Source organism: Aedes aegypti, chromosome 1 (genome assembly GCF_002204515.2).
Source record: "Aedes aegypti strain LVP_AGWG chromosome 1, AaegL5.0 Primary Assembly, whole genome shotgun sequence".
Taxonomy (NCBI): domain Eukaryota; kingdom Metazoa; phylum Arthropoda; class Insecta; order Diptera; family Culicidae; genus Aedes; species Aedes aegypti.
This window is the reverse complement of record NC_035107.1, coordinates 255,693,682-255,718,871: the sequence shown is the minus strand read 5'-3', so window position 1 is coordinate 255,718,871 and position 25,190 is coordinate 255,693,682. Positions and strand designations below refer to the sequence as shown.

The following is a 25,190-nucleotide window of genomic DNA, read 5'->3' as shown; positions in this document are numbered from 1 at the left end:
CAACAACAAAAAAACAGAAACTCACAAACACTGCATTTCATAGGCTTATTCTCGCGCACGACGAGCAAAGTGTCCTTATTTCGCATTAAAATCCGTTCATTGCCGCATCATCCGTGTCAAGCAGTTCGTCGTCAGCCGGCAAAATATAGGTCAGTAAATATATAGAATGGATTGCGGTCTCTCCCCGGAGGCATGAAGGTGGGGAGTTGGCGTTCCGGTTAGGCGATTCCCACCTCCCACAAACCGGGACATCCACCCACCTGATGGTCGAATGGCACGCGTTGTTCTTGGAACGAGAAGGGGACCATTCGGGGTGGTTGTCCCATTAGGGTGTTTCCAATGCTAGACCAATTTAAAAATTCAATCTCCCATATCTTTTTTACAATTTTTGAATTTGTTAAAGATTTTGCATGATTTGTTTGTTGTGGAGGAACTACAGTCAACTCTCCCTTAATCGATATACGATATCACGATATCAAGTTAAATAACCGTAGTAAAACTTGGTTTTCATAGCTACCTCGATTGCAGTTGCACAGATTTTGTCTTCTATAACTCGATACCTCCCTATGGTCCCTTCAATATTGACTGTAAAACAATACTTCTAACACTTATAAAACTATCATATGTATGTTTATACTAGTATCAGTCACTAATATACTAAGTGTCTTAACAGTTGGAAACTTTGATTCCTCTTATCTGAAAAAAAAAGATCAAAAAGACATTAAACAGGTGTCAAGGAAACAAGAAGAAACCAAGATCGTATAAAGATTTCTTAGGGATCCAACAAAGAGTTCTAAGAGTTTTTTTTAGTACTAACATCTTTCTTACATTTCTTAAAAGTTCGCCATGATGATTTCCAGAGAAATCTAAATCGTTCAAGGCCATATTCAGATCACCACCAAAAAATTTAAAAATTTCAAATAATTCTTTTTTTTATCATAAAGATTGTAAAAAAATATGAGATTGAGTTTTCCGTTTTATTTTTTTTATTTTGACCACCCTATTGTCTCATGCACCATTACTTCACTTTTTCTCTCCAAAAAGCCCATCTTTGTCCCGTTTCTTTGGGCATGAGTCTCCGTAGTGTTCACCACCGTACTCCTGGGTATTTAATGTTCTCTAAAGGAGCGCTCTGCTTCTATTTTCTTCACCTTTCATACATTGCATGTGTGCAGCATAAAATTTTGACATTCCACTCTTAACATTACATAAACTGATGGAAGATGTTGGGAATACTTGGAAAAGTGATGATAAATGGTCGGTAGCCGACGAAAAAATCCATTTCTAAACGTAACTGACATTTGAACGAGAAGTCATTCGTTCCTCGAAGTGACGCGATAAATGTGAATTATAATATGTTGTTCTAATGCATTGCTTGTGCTTCCACCTTCTTCTCTTTTTTCAGAAATACGTTGCCAAATACCATGGCCAAAAGCTGGGACTTTTAGAACCTCATGTATTTGCACTGGCTGAGGCCGCGTACCGAAATATTCGTGATAACGAAACCAATCAGGTAAGTGAAAAACTAAGTTGATATCCAGGACGTTTGGAATCAGAGTTAAAAATTAGGCGTGATTATTGTGGAAAGGATTCATTCAAAATGTTACTTCATCAAGCATACTCTACTATTCATAATCTACCAAGTTTGGAATCTAAGGGCTGCCTTGACTTGTTCAAGAACTAGAGTACAGGATCTTATATCAATATACGTAACCAGTAATATATTGAAGGTAAAAGAATAAGGTTGACACCCACGCAGGCTCTGACAATTATGTTCTATTTAATTTTGATTCCTGTTAAGCTTCTAGGTTGACATTGAACTCCTTCAAACTTTCTTTATTTTAAATCGTACAACATAACTAATCTCCCATCTTCCCTCCTGGCAGTCATGCGTCATCTCCGGCGAGTCTGGTGCCGGAAAGACCGAAACCACCAAATTCATCCTACAGTACCTCTGTTCGGTTACCTGCGATGTGTCCACCTGGGTGCAGCAGCAGATTCTCGAGGCCAACACAATCCTGGAAGCGTTCGGCAATGCCAAAACCATCCGAAACGACAACAGCTCCCGCTTCGGCAAGTTCATGCAGGTGTGCTTCGACTCCAAGTGGTGCATCAAGGGATGCATCATCCAGGACTACCTGCTGGAACAGTCCCGGATAACGTTTCAAAGCCCCGGCGAACGGAACTACCACGTACTCTACCAACTGGTGGCCGAAGGGTGCAGCAACAAAGAAGTGGCTGCATCCTTGCACCTGAAGGATGCAGCCTTCTATCGATATCTGAATTCTTCCGAGTCCTCGGCGCAAGACGAGCTGGACATTGCAGCCGAATCGAAAAAGTTTGAAGCCCTAAGGTTAGCGTTCAACGTCCTGCAAATCTCGCAACCCTTGATCGATGGGATCTTCAAAGTGTTAAGTGCCATATTGTGGTTAGGTAATCTAGACTTCGCCGACATAGATGGAGAACGGTGCGAATTGGCAGAGCAGGACAAGGCGATTGTTCCGATCGTGGCCGAACTGCTGGGTCTGCAAGGTGAAGATCTCGAACAGGTCCTTCAAAAGCGTCAGATTAACGTCCGAGGGAACATTACGGAGATCCCACTGAAGTTGCAGGAAGCTCGCGAGAATCGCCATGCTATGGCAAAGGCACTCTACTCAAGGACATTCGCTTGGTTGATCAGTCACATCAACACCTGCATCAATCCGGGTCAGGATGCATCTCGATTTCTGGGGGTGCTGGACATCTTCGGTTTCGAGAATTTCAATACCAATTCGTTCGAGCAGCTGTGCATCAACTATACCAACGAGAAGCTGCACAAATTCTTCAATCACTATGTGTTCGCTCTAGAACAGGAAATTGTAAGTATACCTTCGCCTCAGACCATTGCATTCACTCACTTAAACCTTTTCCCGCAGTATCGACAAGAGGAGATCAAATTCTCGCACATTCAGTTCACGGACAACACACACTGTCTGGAGTTGATCGAAAAGCCGCCACGCTGTATTCTGAAGCTTCTGACGGAGCAGTGCCATATGCCAAAGGGTTCGGACACGGCCTACCTCACGAACTTGCACAGTGAGTTCGAGAGTCATCCACGGTACGTCAAGGGTCAAGATCGACGGCACTGGGAGTCGGAGTTTGGTATTCGACACTACGCAGGGTGCGTAAGCTACACAGTGAAAGGCTTTGTAGATAAAAATAGGGACGTGCAACAAGACGTACTGTTTGACCACATGAGTCGAAGTACGAACACCTTTGTTCAGGAGATTGCATCGTTCCAAGATCTACTTAGCATTCAACAGGTGCAGACCGCTTCTGCGGTGGGTACTGTCTCGCGAGGGACCTCCAAAGGAAAGCTCACCGTAAGCGACACTTTCCGGCAACAGTTGCAAGCTTTGGTAGACGTGCTGCAGAGCACAAATCCCTGGTATGTACGCTGCATCAAACCAAATTCGGATAAGTTACCAAATGACTACGACGACCAGCTGGTGCTAGATCAACTAAGGTATCTGGGTATGCTGGACATCATCCGGATCCGTCGGGAGGGTTTTCCAGTACACTTAACCTTCGACGACTTTGTACAGCGTTACCAGTGTCTCACAAAGCGCTTCCGTAATTTATCCAGCCAAGATCAAGCGCTAGCAGTGATACGGGAACTAAACGTTCCGCAAACGGAGTGGCAAACCGGCAAAACCAAAGTATTTCTGCGGAGTGTCGTCCACGAACCGCTGGAGGATGCCCGTAAGCAGGTCATCAACTCGAAGGCCTTAGTCATCCAAAGAAACTGGAAACGCTACAGCCAGCAGCGGAACTTTGCCAAGCTTCGAGCTGCAGCACTCAGGATACAGCACGCGTACAAAGGCTGGAAACTACGGATCGAGTTTCTCAAGAAACGTCGAGCTGCTATTGTCATCCAGAGCCATCTGCGGGGTGTTTTTGCCAGGGAGGTGGCTACAGCGCTTCGAGAAATGCGACGCGTGGACGAAGAGATGCGCAAACGGGAACGGCTGGAAGCCGAACGAAAGGAACGAGAGGCGGCGCAAGCGGAGGCTGATAGGAAGGCACTGGAGGAGAGCGAAAGGTTAGTGATTTTGCTGGTTTGTAGTGCGGTAATGTTTTGTTTTCTAAGATTCTAAAAATTTAGTATAACTTTGCAGTGAATGAAGACTGTGGATGCATTGTAGTTTTGAGTAGTCTTTTCAATGTATGCTTCTATTATTCTTTGAACAGTTTTTCCTACTGCCATGTCACTTTCCGGTGGGGCTTTATCAATCTCCCCAATCGCCCTTCCAGAAAGTGATTTTTGTAATTTTCAAATCTACAGACTTTCAACAGATTAAAATTTATCAACGTTTTCAGCTTTGCCAATTTGACTCTGGTACTTCTTTTGATTTTACTCTCGGTCGTTATAACCGCTGTCGTATCCTGAATGAAACTTCTCCGTATCAAATACGAATGCGAGTTCCATTTGTGCCAAACCGTAGAAGAACGAAGTCTTTCACAGTTAGTGTGACTGTTTTTGTGTTGATCCCGAGTAACTTTTAGTTTCTTTGCATATCGTGCATCCTGGCTGTTCGTACTACTTTGCTTTGTTGAACTAAAACTTCTAATCTTCCAATTGAATGCCAATATCTACCTCCATACTAATTACTATTGACTGAAAACCGAAACTGAAAACTAAAGCATGCGTAAAAGTAGTGACGGACACCACCGGACTAGCTCCGAGTCGGGGTGAGTTGGATCCTTCCGGTTCTAGAGCAGTGTAATTCGATAAATGTTTGCTGTTTTACTCATGGAAATTGATTTGTTCTGTTTGGATCATCCCACCTCTCATTGTGTATTTTTCTTTCTAGTAGGTAGACTACATCATCTGTGTGAAACTATTCATCTGATTTTATCTGTAACTGCGATATAAGAAATTGCATTGATCATCAGAGTATTAACTGTAGGCAAAGTTACGAAAGAGCAATAGTTGTAAGTTGCAAAAAGTGTCACTCAAAACAAGAGGAGAAACCCATTAGTTGTTGCAGTTGTTGCGATGGAGTATGGACCCAGAACCCTATAGCTGTAAATTAGTTAGCCTTCTCTTGTTTAATAACGTTGTATCGAGTCAAAAATAGCGTTCTGTATATTACATCCGTTTAAATCCAAACAAACAATAATTATGCAAAATAATATACAAACTTGAAATCAATCAACTTGGGTTTAAATCAAAATTTGGATTGTACATTCATTTGGTGATGAATCCTACCTTGATGGAAATTTCCACTTCCCTAGTGAAGGAAAATCAAGTTTTGGGCGCGGTTTTGAAAATGTTTCTCTTTGGGTCTCATCTGATATTTTCCATTCGAAAACAATCAAATTTCATAGGTAATCTAAGCCAATCACCTAAACGATTTCTTATAATAATTCCGACAGACCTTTTTTTTTTCTTCCGTTGAAATTTCTGCAAACATTTCGGGAAAACTCCATAACATAGTGTCCGGAAGAATCTATGGAATAATTTACAGCCTTTCGTTAGTAGTGAAAATTGTGATATACTTGGTTGAACTTTTTTTGGTTTAAACTTGAACATATTCGTGCAAGACCAACTGAAGGAATTTCTGGGAGCATTAAACGAAGAATTTCGACATAAAATTGTGCGCCACGTCGCTATCGTTGATTCACGCGGCGTCGCGTCATACGCCAATTAGCATCACGCCGCCGATTTTGGATTTTCATTATCACGAAAACCTAAAACAATTGCAAAAAAATGCAGTAATAAAAAAATAGGCATTACTCTGAAAGTTTCTACAGGAGTTTCTCCAACGGTTCATCGGACTCTTCCTTAAATATCTGCAAGGATTCCATGAACACCTCTAGGTTTTCTCAGATTTTAAAGATTACTAAGCTTTTTAAGCTTTTTAAGATGACAGTAATTATATAAGAAATTGGTATACTATTGGCGATCAAAAGTGAGGTTAGGTTGCGAAAGTTTTTCAAATTGAAATGAATATTTACGGTTTCCTGTGCCTTAAATTACAAAAATCTTATCAATCAATTGTTTGTGGTGATTTTTCTTTCAAAGTTTTCACTAGCAATGTTGATTAAAATGAACTAATCCCTATTCTAGAAGAGCGCCATCTACGCATTTTAGTTTTAGTCTGAAACGCATGTTTATTTAATCGTTGACCAATCGTCAACACTCTGATGATTAAAACCAGTGAAATTTTCTTCCAAAATCACAGATTGCTTGGCGAATTTATCTGCAAAAAATAATTTGTATCTACCCGGTGTATCAACCTTACTTTTAACAATGTAAAAATATAGATTTAAAATTTGAAAACATAAGAATTTTTGTTGGGTTTTCTCTCATTTCTATCGCGTTCCATCTTCGAAAAATTTTGAACATGTGTTTGAGTCTGGATAAAATTTTCGCTACTGGATAAACAATTCTTCCTGAACAAAATGCTAAAAATAAATTTCTTGCTGTGACAACTAGAGGCGCTCTAGTAATTATTGATTAGTTTTAATTATTAAAACGAAGTGACTAAATTCTTAGTGGAACAGGCTTTATTATTGCTTCAGTTTCTGAGAAACTTTAGCTTGGATTCTTATGTTTATGCTACAAATAGTAATACAAAGTATAGGAGAGGAAGGCACATAGATTCTGATTTATAAATAACTTTATATTATGCGTGGCGCGAAAAATTCTCCCGCCGACGATATCAAAAAAACAGGAATAATCGCGTAGAAGACATCAAAACGATTTAAAGTAGTTGCGACAATCTACAAGCATTTTAAGATGTTTTCACGATCGCCTTCGCGATAAATAATCGCGCAATGCACTGTATTGTGTTGTAGAGTAACTTCAACAGACCGCAATTATCCAAATTAAATGCAAGTACGTTGTCTAATGATTAACTACAAACAAAATGTGAAGTAAGGACCTTAAAAGTTTTTTATTTTTAGAATTTGAATGCCTCTTTGTTAACACTCTGATGATTAAATGTGAATGCCATGCTATAAATTGCTTAAAGCCTCAAGCTGCTGCCACCAAGTGGTACTAACTTGTACCGCCTATCGTTTTTCTAACTTAAAACTAAATTTCCAGGGTCGCTAAGCAAGAGATTTTAGCCCTGTCGCAAATGGCCGAGCAAATTAACTCCAAGCTGCACTCGCAACAACAGCAACATGCCGCCAACAACAATAATAACAACAATAACATCAACAACAATGGCCCAAGCAAAGACGCCCTCCTTAACGGGAATGCCAGTTCCGGTTCGGCATCGCCGGCTGTTTCGCTGGCCGCTTCCAGTGCCGCTAACCACGCCCATCAGCAGAGCAACGAATCGGTCGATCTTGATAATCTGTTCGCCTTTCTCAGCGAGGTGCAACCCAATGGTGCCAATTCCAATGCCATCATCGACGAAATCGGCGAAAAGATGGACAATCTGGTGGAGGACCTGGACGTGGAGCTCGAATCGGTCATCCAGCAGGAGATCGAGGGGTTGACGAGTGAGCGGAATAATAATGTTAATAATCGTGCCGGCGGCGGCCCTCCGCAACCGCCGCCAATGATGAACGGATTGGCCGCCAATGGAATCAATAACAATAACAACAACATGATCATGAACAATAAGCCGACGACGCCGAAGCCGATGGGGTATGTTGATAAGCTTTATGAATTTCTAATGATCATAGATGTGTGGAGCTTCTAGCTTTGGATGTTCTTATCTTTCGTCTAGAAAAAAATTATCAAATTGGCTTTGATTACTGATAGATTATTTCAAATTATTCCACTGAATGAATTATAGTTCTAGAAATTTTACATGTTTATTTTTAACATCTGTTTATATGTGGTATAGAAGATGATATTTTGAAATGATCATTTGAATACTCATTGACGTGACAAAGATGCTCTAAAACAGATTATTATGGATTTCTAAAGACGTATAGACATCCATAAGTCTCAAACTGCTGCTATGAATACAAACCTGACTTCTTCTCCCTCAGAATTCCATCTCTTCCGGAGCCGACGATGCCCCCGCCACCGATCCCAACCGACAACAACAACAGTTCACTGCCAAACTCGATGCCGGTTCCGTCCACAAAGGACCAGCACCACATCCGCCGCAAGGAAGAACCCATCTACGAAGCCGTCATCCATCTCAAGGAACTTCCACCGCCTCCCGAAGCTCAGGAAAAAGTCCCACCGGTGCCGCAGCACCAGCCTGGACAGGCTCCACCCTCGCTCCAGCAGCAACTTCAACAACAGCACCAGCAGCAGTTGGCAGCGCATCAACTCAGCCTGCAACATCAGCTTCAACAGCAACAGCAGCACAACAGTCATGCTCCTCCACCTCCTCCGCATGCCCATGGAGTTATCCATCAACCGCAGCACATGGAGAATGGAAGTCATAAGTTGCGACCAAAGAGTCCAGCAGTTATCCGATCGGCGAGCCCGGTTCAACGAGGCTCCGGTGGACCAATGAGCCCATCCTCGCCGAAGCACAGTCGGCCGAGTTCGCGAGCTTCATCTACTGGTGGAGGTCACCCGTTAGCAGAGCGCGAACAGCGTCGTAAGTACCGAGTGGAGAAGAAACTCCAGGAGATGCAGCAGATGGACATTACCGAACGGGAGAAGGAACTGCTGCGAGATGACGTATACTACGACATTCTGGAGTTTGCCGAAAGCTACTACAACACCCACGAACGATCACCGGAGGGAACCATCATGGCGACCTTGACTCGAAAAGGTCGCAAGTCGGTCGACATGGTGCCAAAGTATGAGATGATCACGTACTACCGTGGCAATACAATCCCGTCGTCCCATATTCATATGTACGATCCGGAGAACGTGACGATTGCGTGCAATATTTTTAGAGTGAGTTCCACGTGTTCTGAGTCTAATCTTATGATAACATAACCATTGATTTTGTGTGATTTGCAGGATCTTTGTAAATACATACGTGGTGAGCTAAGCAACGAGAAGGAACTGCAGGTTATACAGTTCATCATCGGGCAGGGGATCGAGCGGGAGGAACTGCGAGACGAAATCTTCGTGCAATGTATGCGCCAGTCAACGAACAACCCGAGCGTGGACTGGACCGATCGTGTATGGCTGCTACTCTGCCTAACAATTGTAGCGTTCCAGCCCAGTAAACTACTGTTCCGATACTTTGTGAGTTTTCTCAAAAAGAACCTGGAGACGTTGGAGGGCAAGCTGAGGCAGTACGTGCAGTGGTGCTTAGACAATTGCAAGAACACAAAGGTTCGCTGCCGACAGTATGCTCCATCCAGTGTTGAAATAGCGGTAAGTAACGTGGTTACTGAGCAGTGATGCCAACATTTCAATACTGAAATCCGTTTTTGGTATGAGTAGGCCATGCGTCGCTTGGGAACGATCGTGTGTCGATTCTTCTTCCTTGATGGCCGTACCAAGGCCATAGACGTGCACCCGACAGATACGGCCAGTGATGCCGTTGCCAAACTAGCGGAGAAACTGGGCTTATGTAACATAGAGGGTTGGGCTATTTATCAGTCGCGACCAGACGGTGAGGAGCACGTCAAGTCTCATGATTATCTCTACGACATCATTGCAGCATGGGAAGCGTAAGTACTTATTTTCAATTTTATATACTTGTGTTTTGTACAGATACTTGAACAAGATTATAAAAAAGACTAATGGATTGCGTTTGAACCGACTAACTGATTAATGCTGAGTGTGTTCAACAATTAAGATCAACGTTGTAAATATGTGATCGAGTTTTTAGACTATAAGCCCTTCGGTAAACAGCGGAACTAAGGTATCTACTCATAACATCATTTTTGTATAAATACCATCGAGTGTGTTCAAATAAATGGCGAGGCAGTTTGTATCATCGGAAGCGGGGTTTGCCGTGGATTAACAACAAACCGAAGATCGTCAATCATAACGTGGATCATACGATTTTTTCAGCGGACGTGATCGCGGCTGCCATCAGACCAACATCGTCAAAAAAGTCAATCGACGGGCCTATCGAATCTTCCTCTATCTTAAACTTCCGGAAGAACTCCGGAGCAAAAACATTCCGAAGTACTGCACTAGTTGACAGGGCACAACTTGCAATGAACTACACTCTTGTAGGGACTGAACAAAACACTTATAGCGTAGATCTGGCAGCTTTCTAGCAAATCAAGCTGATCTTGAGGAAATTACAATTTTTCTTACAGCAAACAAACGAAAATTCATGCCGGAAGTTCAACACTTCGCAAGAACGCGACAACTCTGGGTTCAGGGGAAAATCGGTTTGTCTTCAAGAAGCGGCTGTTCAAGAGCACCCGTGAATTATCACAGGATCCAGTCGAAGTTAACATGCTGTACGCGCAAGCCGTTTACAGTGTTGTGAAGGTAAGGTTAATCAAATTCTGCTCGAGCGATCATCTTCACAATTATCCTTTTCAGTGTGACGACTTCCCTGTATCGGAGAAGGTGGCTCTGCAGCTGGCTGGTCTACAGGCACAAGTCGCGCTAGGCGATCCTTCAAACCAGCCCAAACCCGAATACTACTCGGACGTGGCCAGCTATCTACCGGAACGTGTTAGCAAATCTCGTGAGGAGCAGTTCTGGGTTCCGATTTTGGCGCAGGCCCATCGGCAGTATGGCGCTGGCCGTACAGAACTTACCGCTAAGGTCTTGTATCTTTCTTGTGTGATGCAGTATCCGCTGTACGGTACCACTATGTTTGCTGTATCGTATCGGGGCTATTGGAGCTACGGAAATAGTCTGATCCTCGGCGTTAACTGCGAAGGCATCATCCTTATCAAACCGGATGACAAATTTGTGCTGTCCGAGATCCGGTACAGCGATATTGAGTCGATCATGCTAGATCCGAGTGATAGCTTCATTACGATCAGCCTGAACCGCCATACAAGCACAAACAATACCACGGATCAGCAGCGATGCTTCGTGTTCGAAACGTCGCAGAAGAACGAGATCGGATCTCTGATCGTGTCTTACTTCCCGGCGTTATCGAACTGGATCACTGAAAACGAGGTCCCCGTTAAGAAAAGCAAGGGGATCACCAACGAAGATCGCGTCAGGCTGCATCACAATGTGGTTGTATGTCGGCGACACCTGGTGGATGCAGAAATCCTCCGAAAGCCGCAAGATCCTAGCGGTGGCTTTTTAAGAAATACACTGCGGCGATTGTCCAAGCATCGGCTGGAGAAGCTTCGTGCCGAACATGGTAGTTCGGCGCATGATCACGGCGAAACGTACAAGGGCTTCCCACATGCATACTGGGCTTTCAGTCGGCAAGCTCTACCACAGAGTATGAGCAAGTTACCAGATCAAGAAGAACAAGCCATGGTTCAGGTGTTCAACTCGATCTTGACCTACGCTGGTCTCGGTCAAAACGGTAAGAACTTTAGCATTACCAAGTTCGTTTGAATTTACTAACATACTGTATTTCAGGTGAAACCGTACAAAGAGCCGAGGACGAACACATTACCTTGATTCAATCGATCATGGATCGTTGCATGCGCAAGGAATCTTTATTGAACGAACTCTATCTGCAGCTGATTAAGCAAACGACCGATCATCCGGATCCCAACTCCCGAGTTAATCTACGCCACTGGGCACTGCTATCGCTGGCATGTAGCGTAATTCTTCCCCCGCAGAAAGTAGTTAGAAAATATTTGATAGGCCACCTGAAACGTTGTGCTAGCGATTTCATTAGCGAAGAAGGCAAGTACGCTCGCTTTGCCGAAAAGTGTTTCTTCAAGACGCAGGGAACTCGAAGAAGACAGTGGCCTCCGAGTCGGGAAGAGATCGTCTGTACGATCAATCGAAGACCGATCTATGCTCGGTTCCACTTCATGGATGGACAGTACCATTCGGTGGAGTTCCATCCAAGTTCGACGTCGAGGGAAGTTATGGAGATCGTCAAGAAGAAAATAGGTTTGCAGGAGAATGCACAAGGTGAGTAATAAGACTAGGGAAATACATAGACTCATTCATTGACCTTACCTGATCATTGCCGTCCAACTCATTTCATGTAGGCTATGCCATTTACGAAGTGCTAGGAGCTTCCGAACGCGCTTTACTTCCGGATGAAAAGGTCGCTGATGTGATGTCAAAATGGGAGAAATACCGAACGGCGGCAGCACAGGCCGTTCAGCAGAATCAGAACTCGAGTCTTCCGCCGGCATGTCGAAGGCAACATCATTTGTTCTTGTTTAAAAAGCATCTCTTCTGCGATCAGTACATGAACCTGGAGGATCCGGTAGAAAAAGAACTGCTTTATCACCAGGTGTTGCACGGTTTGAGAACCGAGCGGTTCCCAATTTCTGAAATGGAAGCGGTGAGTTTTTATGGATTATATTTTTAGGAATTCTTCTCTAAACCTTTCTTTTCGTAGATTATGTTGACGGCCCTTCAAGGTCAGCTCGAGTTGGGTGATTGCACGGACGTGGTTCAGGACTACCGTGCGATAGCGGCCCACTGTCTACCGCCACGCTTCGTTCCGAACATCCCGCACGAGGGAGTGGCCATGCATCACCAAAGCTTGCGAGGAATGACTTCGGCCGAGGCGAAGAAGTCCTTCCTCAATCTGATTCAAAGCTGGCCCCTGCACAAGGCGACCATCTTTGATGTGATGCAATCGTTTACCTCCAACTGGCCTCGGATACTGTGGCTGGCGGTGGACCAGAAGGGTCTGCACCTGCTGGAGCACCGATCACGCAACACACTGTGCACGTACGAGTACCAGTCGATTTTGTCCTTTTCGCCGAACATGAACTGCTTGATGATCATCACCGGATCGGACAAGAAGCAGTCGAAGGTTATACTGACGACGTCACAGGTGAGTACTACAAAAGTTTTGAATTGTAGCTATTAGTATTTCAAAATTTCAGCGAATTCATCAAAAGTATAGTGGAAACTTTCAATTATTTTCCAAGATTTCGTTGAATAGTATCGAACTTTCATTCGTAAGAATGAGCATGAGCATGAGCATAGATGACCGTACAATGAATTAATGAATGAGGCTTGGGATTAGCTTACCATTCTCAATGTGCACAAATCGAGAGCTCAAAATTTAAAAGTCAGTAATGACGCCGGCCACGTCCTTACGGTCATCGGTCAAAAGTATAGTGGAAACTTTCAATTATTTTCCAAGATTTCGTTGAATAGTATCGAACTTTCATTCGTAAGAATGAGCATGAGCATGAGCATAGATGACCGTACAATGAATTAATGAATGAGGCTTGGGATTAGCTTACCATTCTCAATGTGCACAAATCGAGAGCTCAAAATTTAAAAGTCAGTAATGACGCCGGCCACGTCCTTACGGTCATCGGGGAAGGGAAGGAATGTTAGTGTGACTATCGTTGTTACTAGAGACCGAGATCACCTCTGCATCTCCACGGTTGTCATGGAAAGGATATTGGGTTAGTGGGATAAGGTAGAGACAGGTCCGTCCCACTCGGGCTCAGATTGGGTACCACTTCTAGTATTGCATTCGGTCCCTCGCTAGTGCAAAAGGTACCCAAGTTTGACAGATCGCAGTACACTTTTCACGGCATTCTAGATTACCTTATGAGCCATAAAATTTTGGGCAACTGCAAGGGACAAGGAGGTCTTTAATTTGTCGAACCTTTGTCGAGGTCAAAGGATCAAACACTACTCCAATTATCCTACAAAATTGGAAATGTTGATTTACATAAATGTCTGTAGATATTAGATGAAATGACCACCAGAATGAATTTGGAAATGCTAGAATTGAAAAATGATAAAATATTGACTATGATTCTGCGACAATCATTTAAAGAAGCATGCAATAAAATTTTGAAAAATTTGACAGTTATCATCTACCAATCAGCACTTATTATAAACTATGAGAAAACTATAATGAGCTTGAAAATATAATGAGCTTGAGCTTGAGCTTGATTGGCCGCCCGTGGTTGCTACTCCAGTATTGAAAGATCAGCTGTACTTACACAAGGAACCAACCGAATGACTGCTTGGGACTAACAGACACCCTCAGTGTATAAGTGCCGGTGATCTTCTATTTTTAGGCAACAATGGCACCTGCCACGTCAGAATGCAGACCAATGAAAAAAAAAAAAAGTGGAGGAATTGAGGATGCATTTAACTGGCTCCCACGTAGACCGTTTATACCACTGCATCTACGCCAGTTCATGTGGGAGTGTTGGGGGAAAGGCATGGCAGAGAGGTTTGCTCTTTGGTTAGCAGACTGCCTATGTATCAGGCGTAAGGAAAGACATGCTATAATGATGATAGAGTGAAAGCGTAGGGAAACGGTTTCTTGTCCGTCTCTGGTTCTAGCGTTTTGCTATGAACGGATAGGGTATGGAGTGTGATAGATTGAAGAGAATGGAAGATAGAAGCAGTTGAAATATTCAAATACAAAGTACGAGGAAAAGGACGGACCTGGGATTGAGCCCATGACCTTCTGCATATAAAGCAGAAGCGGTAGCCATTAGATCACCAACCCCGTCCGAGAAAACTATACAAAATATAATATCTGAAAACCACGACACGCCTACGGGAGGTCACGTTGGTATTAATAGATTATTAAACCGATGAAGGTGAAGCGGCGTGTAACTCAAAGAATCATTAGAATCATCATTGATGTAATAGTAGTAGTGTCGCCTTTCCATGTACATTTTCAAAAGAAACAAACAAAAAATATAACATTTGTGTTAAGCATATGTTTATGTAAACACATGGTAAATTTAGTAGATTGATGAGTATTGGAAATTAAAATCTTCTCTTCAATCTTACATATCAAAAGAAAACAAAGCAAAGAATTTAACGAAGGGTAACGGAATTTCTCTGTTTTTATTGGATTTATCGCAAATTTTTGTTATGCACCGGCACGGTTTATGTTTGCAAGAGATGACGGTGTTTCGATTTTCCTAACAATTGTTATATGCTTATTTTCGGAACACTTGCTGCATATTTTAAAAACTTATGATTTTGCAAATAGTTTTTCATCACAAGATCACTGATTTATTAAAATTTTAATGAATTTTGTGATCAATTCACATTGAATGCTATGATTTTACAAATAGCAACTCTGACATCACGGCGCTCAACGATCGCGATGATTGTGCACACACGATAGAAGCGTCCCAACGCATCGCACTGCGGAGCTTGTCAATATTTTAGGTGGTCCAAATTGATAAACACTTGGTATGATTTTATGATTCGTACAGATGGTTTCTGTAATTTGAAACAATCGCAAACAAATAACGTATGAGTTTCAAGTTTCTACGATTTGCAGCAAGTGAAAATCGCCGCCATAATAGTTTTGAGTGTTGCTGTTAAAAAAACTTCATAAGTATTTGATTCCTGTTTGAAATGTGCCCCTTTAAGGAAAGAGAATGAAAGATTTTTTTAGTGGAAGTGTTGTAACGCAATATGAAAACCAAAACACAAATGCTTGCTGCAGCATTACAATAGAAACGGTTAGCACCTTCTATTTACAAGTGTAGTTGTGTGAGGCAATGGAATGCGGCATAAGATCTAAGATTTTTTTGAGAATATGAATCTTATGTATATTGTCGCTAAATTGATAATGCTGTATCTGAAAGAGTTGAATAAATATTGAAATACCACCTGAAGCATTTTTCTTCGTATAAATTATCCATAAAATCAAGTGATGAGCAGTTATATTTCATCGATGTTGCAAATACCAATACTATCATAACAATATGTTAATGATTTTGGAAGAAGCCATTTAGTGATGACGCACCAAAAAGCCTTAAGATCAAAATATTATAGTCCATTTTACGAAATGACAACACTGATGATATTGCTGTTACTTTCACACGTTACGACTCCGCCTTCTGTCAATATTTCATTCATAAAATAAGCGTTCAGCTGTTCAAAAACGTCTCGTAAAATGGACTATTGGCACAACATGAAACACACCATAGCAAATTTAATCAAAACGATTTGTGAAATGTAGCCAAAATAAACATAAAACAAAAACAATCGAATTCTTTGTAGAAACAACGACACCAGTTAAATGCTTCGAGCTCATATCAGTTGATACGATCGGACCTTTTACTAAATCTAGGAACAGAAATAGATACGCATTAACAATTTAGTGCGATCTATCCCAATATATATTTTTGCAACTCCACTACTCGACAAACAAACAAACACGCTAGCCAAGGTTCTAGTAGAAAATTGCATCCTCATATACGGTTGTCCAAATACAATTAAGTACCGTAATCCGGGGTAACATTGATCATTTTTTTGAATATTTCTTAAATATTTCCACAGATAACAGACGTTGAAGTGTGATTGTAAAGCTGTGTAAGACAATTAATGGTAATTTTGAATGGCAACACAAGTGGCAACATCATGGTGACGCTGTCATCGCTAAGTTTCCATGACGATGTCAGTGGTGAATATGAAATATTTCAAGGTACTGATATTCACCACTGATTGACGCAATTTGCTGTGTGGCGGCGCTAGTGATTGCAAGGAGTTTCTATTTGAATATTACACAGGTTTTCAGAAAATTTTTGTTCTAGCATGAACATCTGTTATCTGTGATATTTCGCTTGAAAATGCAGATGTTGCAAATTTTATATTTTTAAAACAAGTACTGCCACCCATAGCTCGTGACTATATACTACATTTTCATTTTTGAAAGATTTAAGCATGGTAAAAAAATGTTTTAAGTGGTTTTTTCATTTAGCTAATATGGGGTAACATTGATCACCTATGTAAACAACGTTCGTTAATATTGAAAATGTCGTTACTTAATTAAATCATGACCCCGAAGCCGAAAATGAAGGCCAAACGCTTACAAGTCATTTACTTTTTGAGTTATTTTAAAAATAAAAACACCTCGAACCACGGAATACGCCTGAAGGTAGGCAATTTCCTAAGGGAATTCTACATTCTTAACAGTAATTCGTTAATGTTGCCTAATTGAGCATACTTATGAAAGTTTTGACAACGGAATCGTTTTCAGCTATGCCATTTTTAGTAAGAATTGCATTTTCCTTGCTCATATCGTTTGCAGAACTTATGTGAGACATGAATCTTAGGTAGTGTCGTTCTTACCCATTGAAATCATTGTTTCGAAAGACGATAAATTTACGCATAAGGTAAACGCAATTTTCGCAAAAATCTTCTCTTTCATTAGCTCATGAATATGACAAAGAGAAGCACCATTCATGATTTGGAAATGTTCCATCAATAAATGATGATACGAACTTTTTACGAGATGAGTCATTCCGATCAATGTTACCCCGCTGATCAATGATACCCCGGATTACGGTAAATCAAATTTGGGTACCGAGTATAAAAATTAAATTTTCGTAAACGTGTGCAAACTGTTATCAATACAACAGAAATTCTCAACAGCTTATCATCCCAAAAGAATAGGTAGCCTCGAAAGGAATCATCGTTGCCTCAACGAGTACCTTAGAAGCTTCATTAATGAAAACCAAGATGATTGGGATTCATGGCTCAGTTTCTATACTTTCTGTTATAATAGTACTCCGCACACATACCATCCGTGTAGTCCTTGTGAACAAGTTTCCGGAAAACTTGCAAATGTACCAAGCTAATTTTCAAACTGTTTGTGGGCTTCGTAGCCATGCGGTTAGTGTCACCAGGCACTTAACCGCATCGTGTTGGAGTGTGGGTTCGATTCCCGCAGCAGGCCGGAAAACTTTTCGTGAGTAACGTCTTCCGACTGTGCCACTGGGCGTTGCATGCTAGTCCGTTGTCTAATGTGGTGCTTCCTTCAAAGGACAAATCGTCCACTGGAAGCATCAACGTGTCGGTGTCTTAATAGAACCAGTCTATAATTACGAATCATGTTTGTCAGTGGCGCGGGAAGTGGGTAGGACAGGTAGGACATGTACTACGCACAGGAATACCTGGATAGGACAGTCAAAGGGTTGTCCTACCCACGATTTTACAAAAAAATATCAGCAGAAAGCTTAAAAAATTAATTAAATTATTTATCTTCGGTTGAATATACATATAAACTTGATCATCTTTAGGAATTCTCATGATTTTATTTTGAATACTTTCAGGGTCTCCTATTGGGATCTTTTCAGAAATTCTTCCAGATATTTCTCTACCAATTTTTGCTAAGAAGAATTTCTCCAGAATTTGCTCCAAGAAATCCTTGAAAATTCCAAAGCTGCTACTTCTAGTTATTTGCTCAGTTATTACTTTGATTTTTTTTTCCAAAACTGTCCTAGAATCTCATTCCGATAATTTTCCACTAATCCTTCATAATTCCTCCAATCTAGGAGATCTGCCAAAGATTTCTACATGTGTATTACTTCAAGAATTCATCCACGTTTCTTCGCGGAAATCCAAAATTTCTTGTGAGTTTTTCGAACAAATCATCCAAGTATTATTCTTGAAGTTTTACCAAACATTTCTTAAAAAGTTAATAACAAAATGCCCATTCAATCTTTTTTTAAGTTCTCTCACCAGTTTATACTGCAGTAGTTTTTCCAATTATTTCTCCGATCATTTGTACACAAATTTCTATAGAGATTTTGTCGATTGTTTTTCGAGTGTTCTTTGAAAAGTCCTGTGGAATACTATTCCGAAATTCGATGATTTATTTCCATTATGTTAGCAAATTATCTAGCAAATCTTCTAAAACTTCCTCAAGAGTCTAGGTGCTATTTCAGAAATCCTTGTTTATTTAGGGAGATTTTTAAAATTAGACTAGTTTTATCGAATGTTTTTTTTATAAATATCTCACGGGTTTAATTTTTAACAAAAATTTCCTTGGCATTCCCGAAAGAATTTCTGATAAAAAGCTTCCAAGACTTGCTCGAAAAAATTTCAAAGAATTACTGGAGGGCGTTTTGTGGAAATCTTCGAAGAAATCTCAGGAGCATTTGCTAAAGATATTTTTAAAGAAATTCATATTTGAAATCTTAGATAAATCTTGACAGACTATTAAATAGAAACCCTGAGAAGTTTCTGGAGAAGTTTTCGATCTAATCAGAAGATGTTTTGACCGGGAATCTTGGAGGATGTTCCAGGGAAATCGATGGATCAATCACTCGATAAAATCTTGGAATCAGGACTTTCTTGAAAAACTTCTCAAGGATTTTTTGAAAGAAATTAGATGATGATCGTCTTTGGAGAAATTCGATGTCTATGATTCTCCTTGGAAAACTCCAGGTTGAATTCTTGAGTTATCCTGACCAAAATTCTTGGAAAAATTCCCTAGGATATTTGGTGGAAAAATTCCTTGGGAAATTGGTATATGAATCAATTTCTGATGAAATTCCTAGAGAAAACAAGAAACAACACAACAGTAATACTTGTCGTAATATCGCGAGGGAAAAGGTCTTAGATGTTAGATAAAAGTCTGCTCTGATGCTATGAAGAATCAAACTCGTATCTCCTCTCTCCTATTAGGTTGAACTTTGTTTTCTTGGTTCCTATTTGGTCTCTTTTCGGCCTCATTTTGATTCCTTTTAGTTTTTTTTTTCTGGCAAGACGTCTTAAATTTCCTATTTTTAAGGCACTCAGTCGCTACCAGCTTACTAAAGACGCAAAGCTTTTTTAGTCTTGTGGTAAAGATTGGCAGGAAATGAGAGGTTATACAAAAAGGTGTTAGTGACAAAAAAACTAATTTTAAGCAAATCTGTTTTGAAGTCTTTTCAATCTACACAAATCGTATGGGAGTCAGTACAATAAGCCAGTCTTCTTAGAATTATGGTACTTTTTCCTGTTGAGTGGTACTTGCAAGTATCGTTAGAACGCTTGGAAACAGTAGAGTTTGCTAAACTCAACTCAACTCAAAACTGACCGGAATTTCACTTACGTCACTTGTGTTTCAGCCTCTTAAATATAGTAACTTTCAAATTCCAGTCCAGGGTTGAAAGTTTTCTTAGCTTATCTTAAATGCGCAAATTGGCTAATTCCATGACTACAACAAAACATTCAAATCATTGGATTTTACTGCTCAACATTGCATTTGACAAATTCGCTAACACTAAAGAACAATGTCGTTCATCTCAATACAGCAATTGCTTCACAAAAGAACAACTATGTTCACAATAAACGACAATTTCGTCAGCTCTGAAGAGCAATTTGGTTCAACTCAAATCGGCAATTTCACCACACTTTCAAAACCAGATACAATTGGCAGTTCGCCACCCCAAAGAAAATCGATTATCTTCAACACACGTTTCCATGATCCACGTCGCCACTTTTATATCCTGAAAATAAAGAATAAAATAATATGTTAATCAGTCCACATTTCGGGAAGTCTCTCTTCTGCACCAACTGCAGCCAGTACTTATAGCTCAGAAATACCGTCAAAAGGTACAATAATTAATATCACTTGAGATAGGTAGACATGACATAGCTAAAGAAAGAAAAGAGGCGTAAACTGGACTCAGTTTATTCTGGTCCATTCGGAATTACAGAAATAATACATCCTAATGTCAGAAATGAAAATATAATTAACGAACAAGAGAAAATTGAAACATTTAATGAATTGCATAATCTTGATTCAAACAATTTAATACGAATTTAAATCATTAAATTAATATCCAAACTAAACAATTAGGAAAATTTAGAGAATAATTCTACTACGTAAAATCATTCCTCTTAAAAGGGTATGATGAGCTAGAAATCAAGAAAAAAAATTATAACACCAACTATAATTAAATATGTAACACATTATGAGAGGTATTTGAAGTCACAAGAAAAAATGATCTTCAATCATTTTTCCCCAAAGGGTGATGTGTACCGCTCATGTCATCGAACCCTACTTCATTTCCAGCTAAACAGAATTCTAGACCCAATAACCAACCCGTTGCAATCGCATAAGCACTTCCCCATGGAAGTGTCCTTTTACAGGGTTAATAATTTATGGCTGTTCCCAAGCCAGGCTATTTCCCAGTCATACGTTGTGCGTCAGAGCCGATTGTGTATTCTTTCTCAGGAGGAAGTAGAATTAACAACAGCGTACTCTATTTCCATAGTTGAGGAACGTCAAGGGTCTAGGAAACCGGGACTGGCACGTAACTAGACTGAGGTGGTGGGGTTAACAACAGTAAGTCCGAGTAAAAAGCGCTTATCTCGGTAGGGGATTGCACCATAGAGTCCAAGCGACCCCTTAGGCATCTTGGGGTAATGATCGATGACAAGCTCAGCAAAGGGCATCTACGGCTATAGAGGCGCTTTCGAGGATGATGTCTAATAGCTCTGCTGTATTTGCCAGTAAACGCAAGCTCATGACAGGCGTGGCGGTATCCATACTAAAGTGTGGAGGATCAGTGTGGTCAAAGTCAAAAGCGCTTAGCAGGAGCAGAAACCTAAAGCGGTTGGAAAGTACATATAAGATCATGTGCTCAAGAGCGGCCAGCGCATACCGAACGGTTTCTAAAGAGGCCGTATGTGTCATATCCGGGATGACGCTCATCGAGTGTAGTATCCGGCGTTTCCGGAGATTCAGGGAAACGGATTCGGATGCTCAGGAGACTGTACACTTCAACTAGCACGCACGATACGTAGGGTAGGTGTACCAGTTATGGACATAATGGTTCCCTATTTCGCCATACGTGATTACTTTTATGCCTTCAAATTTTGAAAATTTTTGTGTGTTATAATAGTTAGATTTAAGATAGAACTTGATGTTAAAACATTCAAAAAGATTTAAAATGTGAAAGTTATCAAAATATCACATATGGCCAAATAGGGAACCACTATGGCCATAACTGGTACACTTTCCCTATATTCACTTGTTCGTTTCACACACACCAAACTTTAACTGCCTCCTCTAGTTCTTAACTTATGGCTAACTTGGATACTAGTAGGATACCACACAAGGAAGATATTCAATGCTTCAACCAACGAGGTGTCAGAGACAACGCTGTTGGCGACAGAATGGGATAACACCACTAAAGGTAGATGGGCTCATCGGTTAATACCAAATGCGTTATATTGATATAACCATGGGGAAATCAACTTCCACCTGCTGAAGTTTATGTGTGTAAGTGTTCAATAGCCCCCGTTTCATTGTTGTGAGAGATCGCTTGCTCATTACATGCAGAAGGGACACTGTAATCCAGAGTATGTGTGCGTATGCCTGCTCGCTGCAAAAATATAATCTACTAGTCTACTTTGATGAATTAATCCGGCTCCTTAGGTCTTAAGACTAGAACGATGTATAATTTCTATGAAAGATGCTCGATAAAATCAAAAACTTTTTGTCACTATTACTGATTAAATAAGTACAGTCATCTCTCTCTTACTCGATAGTCCGTATCTAGATATCGAATTAGAGAACCATAGTAAAAATTGCTTTTAATGGCTAACTCGATGGTCCTTTGAATCGCAGTTCCACTAGTTTTGTGTTCTGTACCTCGATACCTCCCCAACTCGATGGTCCCTTCAACAATGAGTTATGGAAAGATAACTGTAATGCGCAAAAGAGATATTTAATCATTAAACTCACACCCACTACCAATCAATTCCAGGCCTTCCAAATCGCCAACCTGATCCGGGAGTACATGGAAGTCATCCAGTCGCAGTTGAATGAGGAATCTCAGAAGGATCCCAACGCCGGAACAGCGGTAGCTCCTCAGGTTCCACCGCACAATCAGCCGCTTCCGCCACCGCATCAGAACCTGACGCCGCAGCAGCAACAGCAGTTGCATCTACAGCAGCAACAGCAACAAGCACTGTTACAGCAACAGCAGGACCACAGAAAGTCCGGTCAGGGTGGTCAGACTAGGCCTTCTTCGATGGCGATGCTGCGACAGTCAGGAGGAGCCGCTCTGGTTGCGCCGCAACCAAGTTAAGAGGCGATGATTGCGGAAAAGGGAATGTTACAGAGTATTAGCTTAAATATCAGTAATAATTGTAAAACACTCACGAAGGGACGATGTTGCATTAAATACGGAAAGATTACAATAAAAATGTATGTGTGAGAGACTGATAAACAAGTTATTAAGAGTTAAGAAAATTTCGGACGCGCGTGAAAGGTTTGATAATCAGTTTAAGAATGTTCATAAAACTACTCGAATCAACACGCGTGATTTAGATCTCAGTCAAGACGCATGGAAATCAAAATTTTCTACTTACAACAATATCAAATTGTTCCACGAAATCAAAATATAATCATGATAACCATCAATAACCATGAATATATGCTACAATAATCAAACAAGATTACCGATAGAAATTCTGATTTTCGTTGCGTCACTGAAATCAAAGTTAAAAGTTTTTAACTATCATAGTCAAATTTCGTAGTTTCAGTTACCTGAGCAAAGCGACCGATAGAATGCATCCACGTCAAGTAGTAGAATCTCCCTCACAATCGTATCCTTTGCGCGCTTTGATGATCTCATTTAGTCGAAATAACTGTACGTAATTTGCTCACACTACAGAAGAACACATGTTTAATAAGCAAAAGAATTGGTTCCGATTCTTATGGACTTGTTATTAGCGATTCACAGGTATAACGATTCAGAAGTTAGAAGCGCCTTTCACAACCCCTAGCACTTAGCACAAAGCACACTAACGCAAAACTGCCTTCGTTTCCACTTTGTTCGATGTGTCTTTCGCTTCCTATTTATTATATTATTTTTCTACAACAATTCAACTGTCAAACTGTTTTACGAATTGTTCGGGACTCAGGCCATTACGAGTAAAATTTAGTAAACTATCTTTAGCTACCTTTCTCTCTTTGTTCGTGTTATGATTTTTCGGTTCGAAAAACGTGTGATATGCTGTGTTGATTTTCTATCAGTGCATTGAAATACGCAGAAATCTCTTTTTGATACAAATTTTCGTGTAATTATTTAGCACGTAAGTAAATCTCGGATAGATTAAGCTTATCGATAATTTCCTCTAGAGATACGTACGAATGTGAGTAATTTATTTATAAACGAATATTTATTTGTATGATGATATTGGGGTTGTCCGACATTTCGCGGTAAACCATTCCGCGGTCAACCATTTCGCGGTGTATCATTTCGCGGTTGATATCGTTTTGCGGTTTACCGTCTTGCGGTTAGTACCATTTCGCGGTATGCCGTTTTGCGATCTATACCATTTCGCGGTGTGGTTTTTCCTACGAGTTGCACTGAAAATTGTTGGCATTATCACTAATAATATTTTCATCGGTGATTTACCCTTCTTTTGAACACAGGCAATCCTTCAAATTGCACTCTTAGGATAGATAAAATATCTCGGTCCAAACCGCGAAACGGTACACCGCGAAATGGTACTGACCGCGAATTGACATGCCGCCAAATGGTACTAACCGCGAAATGTCGTATCGCGACATGACAAACCGCGAAATGATACACCGCGAAGTGGATTACCGCAAAATGTTATACAATCCTTTTAAACAAAACTACACGAAACCCCGCTTTTAACCAATACACTTGCATAAGAATTCTTCTAGTTCACTTCAACTCAAGATAAGTTCAGAATTTTATTTATCGAATCTTACCAAGTAGGGTATAATAAATTGAGAAACAAAACTATATATTGAAAGTCTAAGCAAACAATTGCAAAACTATTGAAAATGGTTGAAAATGATTATTGAACAGTTACAAGTAAAATGTTATCGAAGACAAACCCGAAATGAAGCCTAATCCCTAACACTAGCACTAACGGAAAGTAAACAGAAAACCAAACTCAAAAAAAGAACTAATCAAACACAAATGAAGATATAAACCAACAGTAAACAAAAATTTCACTAGTCAAGACTAATTGGTAAACGCGTTGCAGCAGAAATACTTTCTAGTGAATTGCTACCAAATGAGAAGTGAGTTATAATCTTTCCTAAGTCCTTAAACTTCCCCGCTGAAGAACGGAAGCAGCAAGTCAGCTCTAGTGAATCTCGATTGCTTAATGTAGACGAAAAATTTATGATTTCTAATTCGTTGCAAGCGCTCGAAAAACTTTGGCAATGTGAACTTTGGGTGCCATTGTCGTAACGCTGCACTGAAACTATTGAAAGTGAAATATTTCGTTCAAAGATCTATTAACCAACGAGCTCCGCAATATTGCGGTAACCTTGCTTGCTATACTGTCATGGACTCTCATAACGGAAGTAAATCAAGATTTATTGAGCAAATTGAAACACTGAATGGAAATGTTTTACATCCGAAAGCCCCTTGTAGGATTGAGCGATCTTAGCTCGGTCCTTCGATAAAACTGATCAGCTGCA

General features: G+C 40.6%; 1 protein-coding gene across 2 annotated transcripts in view; it reads left to right on the top strand.

The window, feature by feature from the left end:
• The window catches only part of LOC5576356 (myosin-I heavy chain), a 189,437-nt gene extending 164,334 nt beyond the window's left edge, over positions 1 to 25,103 (top strand). Inside the window, exons 4-17 of one of the 2 annotated variants that reach the window (XM_021837610.1) lie at positions 1,406 to 1,513; positions 1,887 to 2,858; positions 2,916 to 4,081; positions 4,684 to 4,731; positions 7,094 to 7,645; positions 7,996 to 8,866; positions 8,933 to 9,295; positions 9,365 to 9,594; positions 10,195 to 10,372; positions 10,427 to 11,381; positions 11,438 to 11,944; positions 12,025 to 12,326; positions 12,384 to 12,827; positions 22,486 to 25,103. In XM_021837610.1, the coding sequence (XP_021693302.1) occupies positions 1,406 to 1,513; positions 1,887 to 2,858; positions 2,916 to 4,081; positions 4,684 to 4,731; positions 7,094 to 7,645; positions 7,996 to 8,866; positions 8,933 to 9,295; positions 9,365 to 9,594; positions 10,195 to 10,372; positions 10,427 to 11,381; positions 11,438 to 11,944; positions 12,025 to 12,326; positions 12,384 to 12,827; positions 22,486 to 22,809 (7,020 nt within the window). In that variant the 3' untranslated portion in view covers positions 22,810 to 25,103. The remainder of the gene's footprint in view (positions 1 to 1,405; positions 1,514 to 1,886; positions 2,859 to 2,915; positions 4,082 to 4,683; positions 4,732 to 7,093; positions 7,646 to 7,995; positions 8,867 to 8,932; positions 9,296 to 9,364; positions 9,595 to 10,194; positions 10,373 to 10,426; positions 11,382 to 11,437; positions 11,945 to 12,024; positions 12,327 to 12,383; positions 12,828 to 22,485) is intronic. The other variant, XM_021837611.1, reaches the window with a different exon arrangement.
• The last annotated feature ends 87 nt before the right edge of the window (positions 25,104 to 25,190 follow it).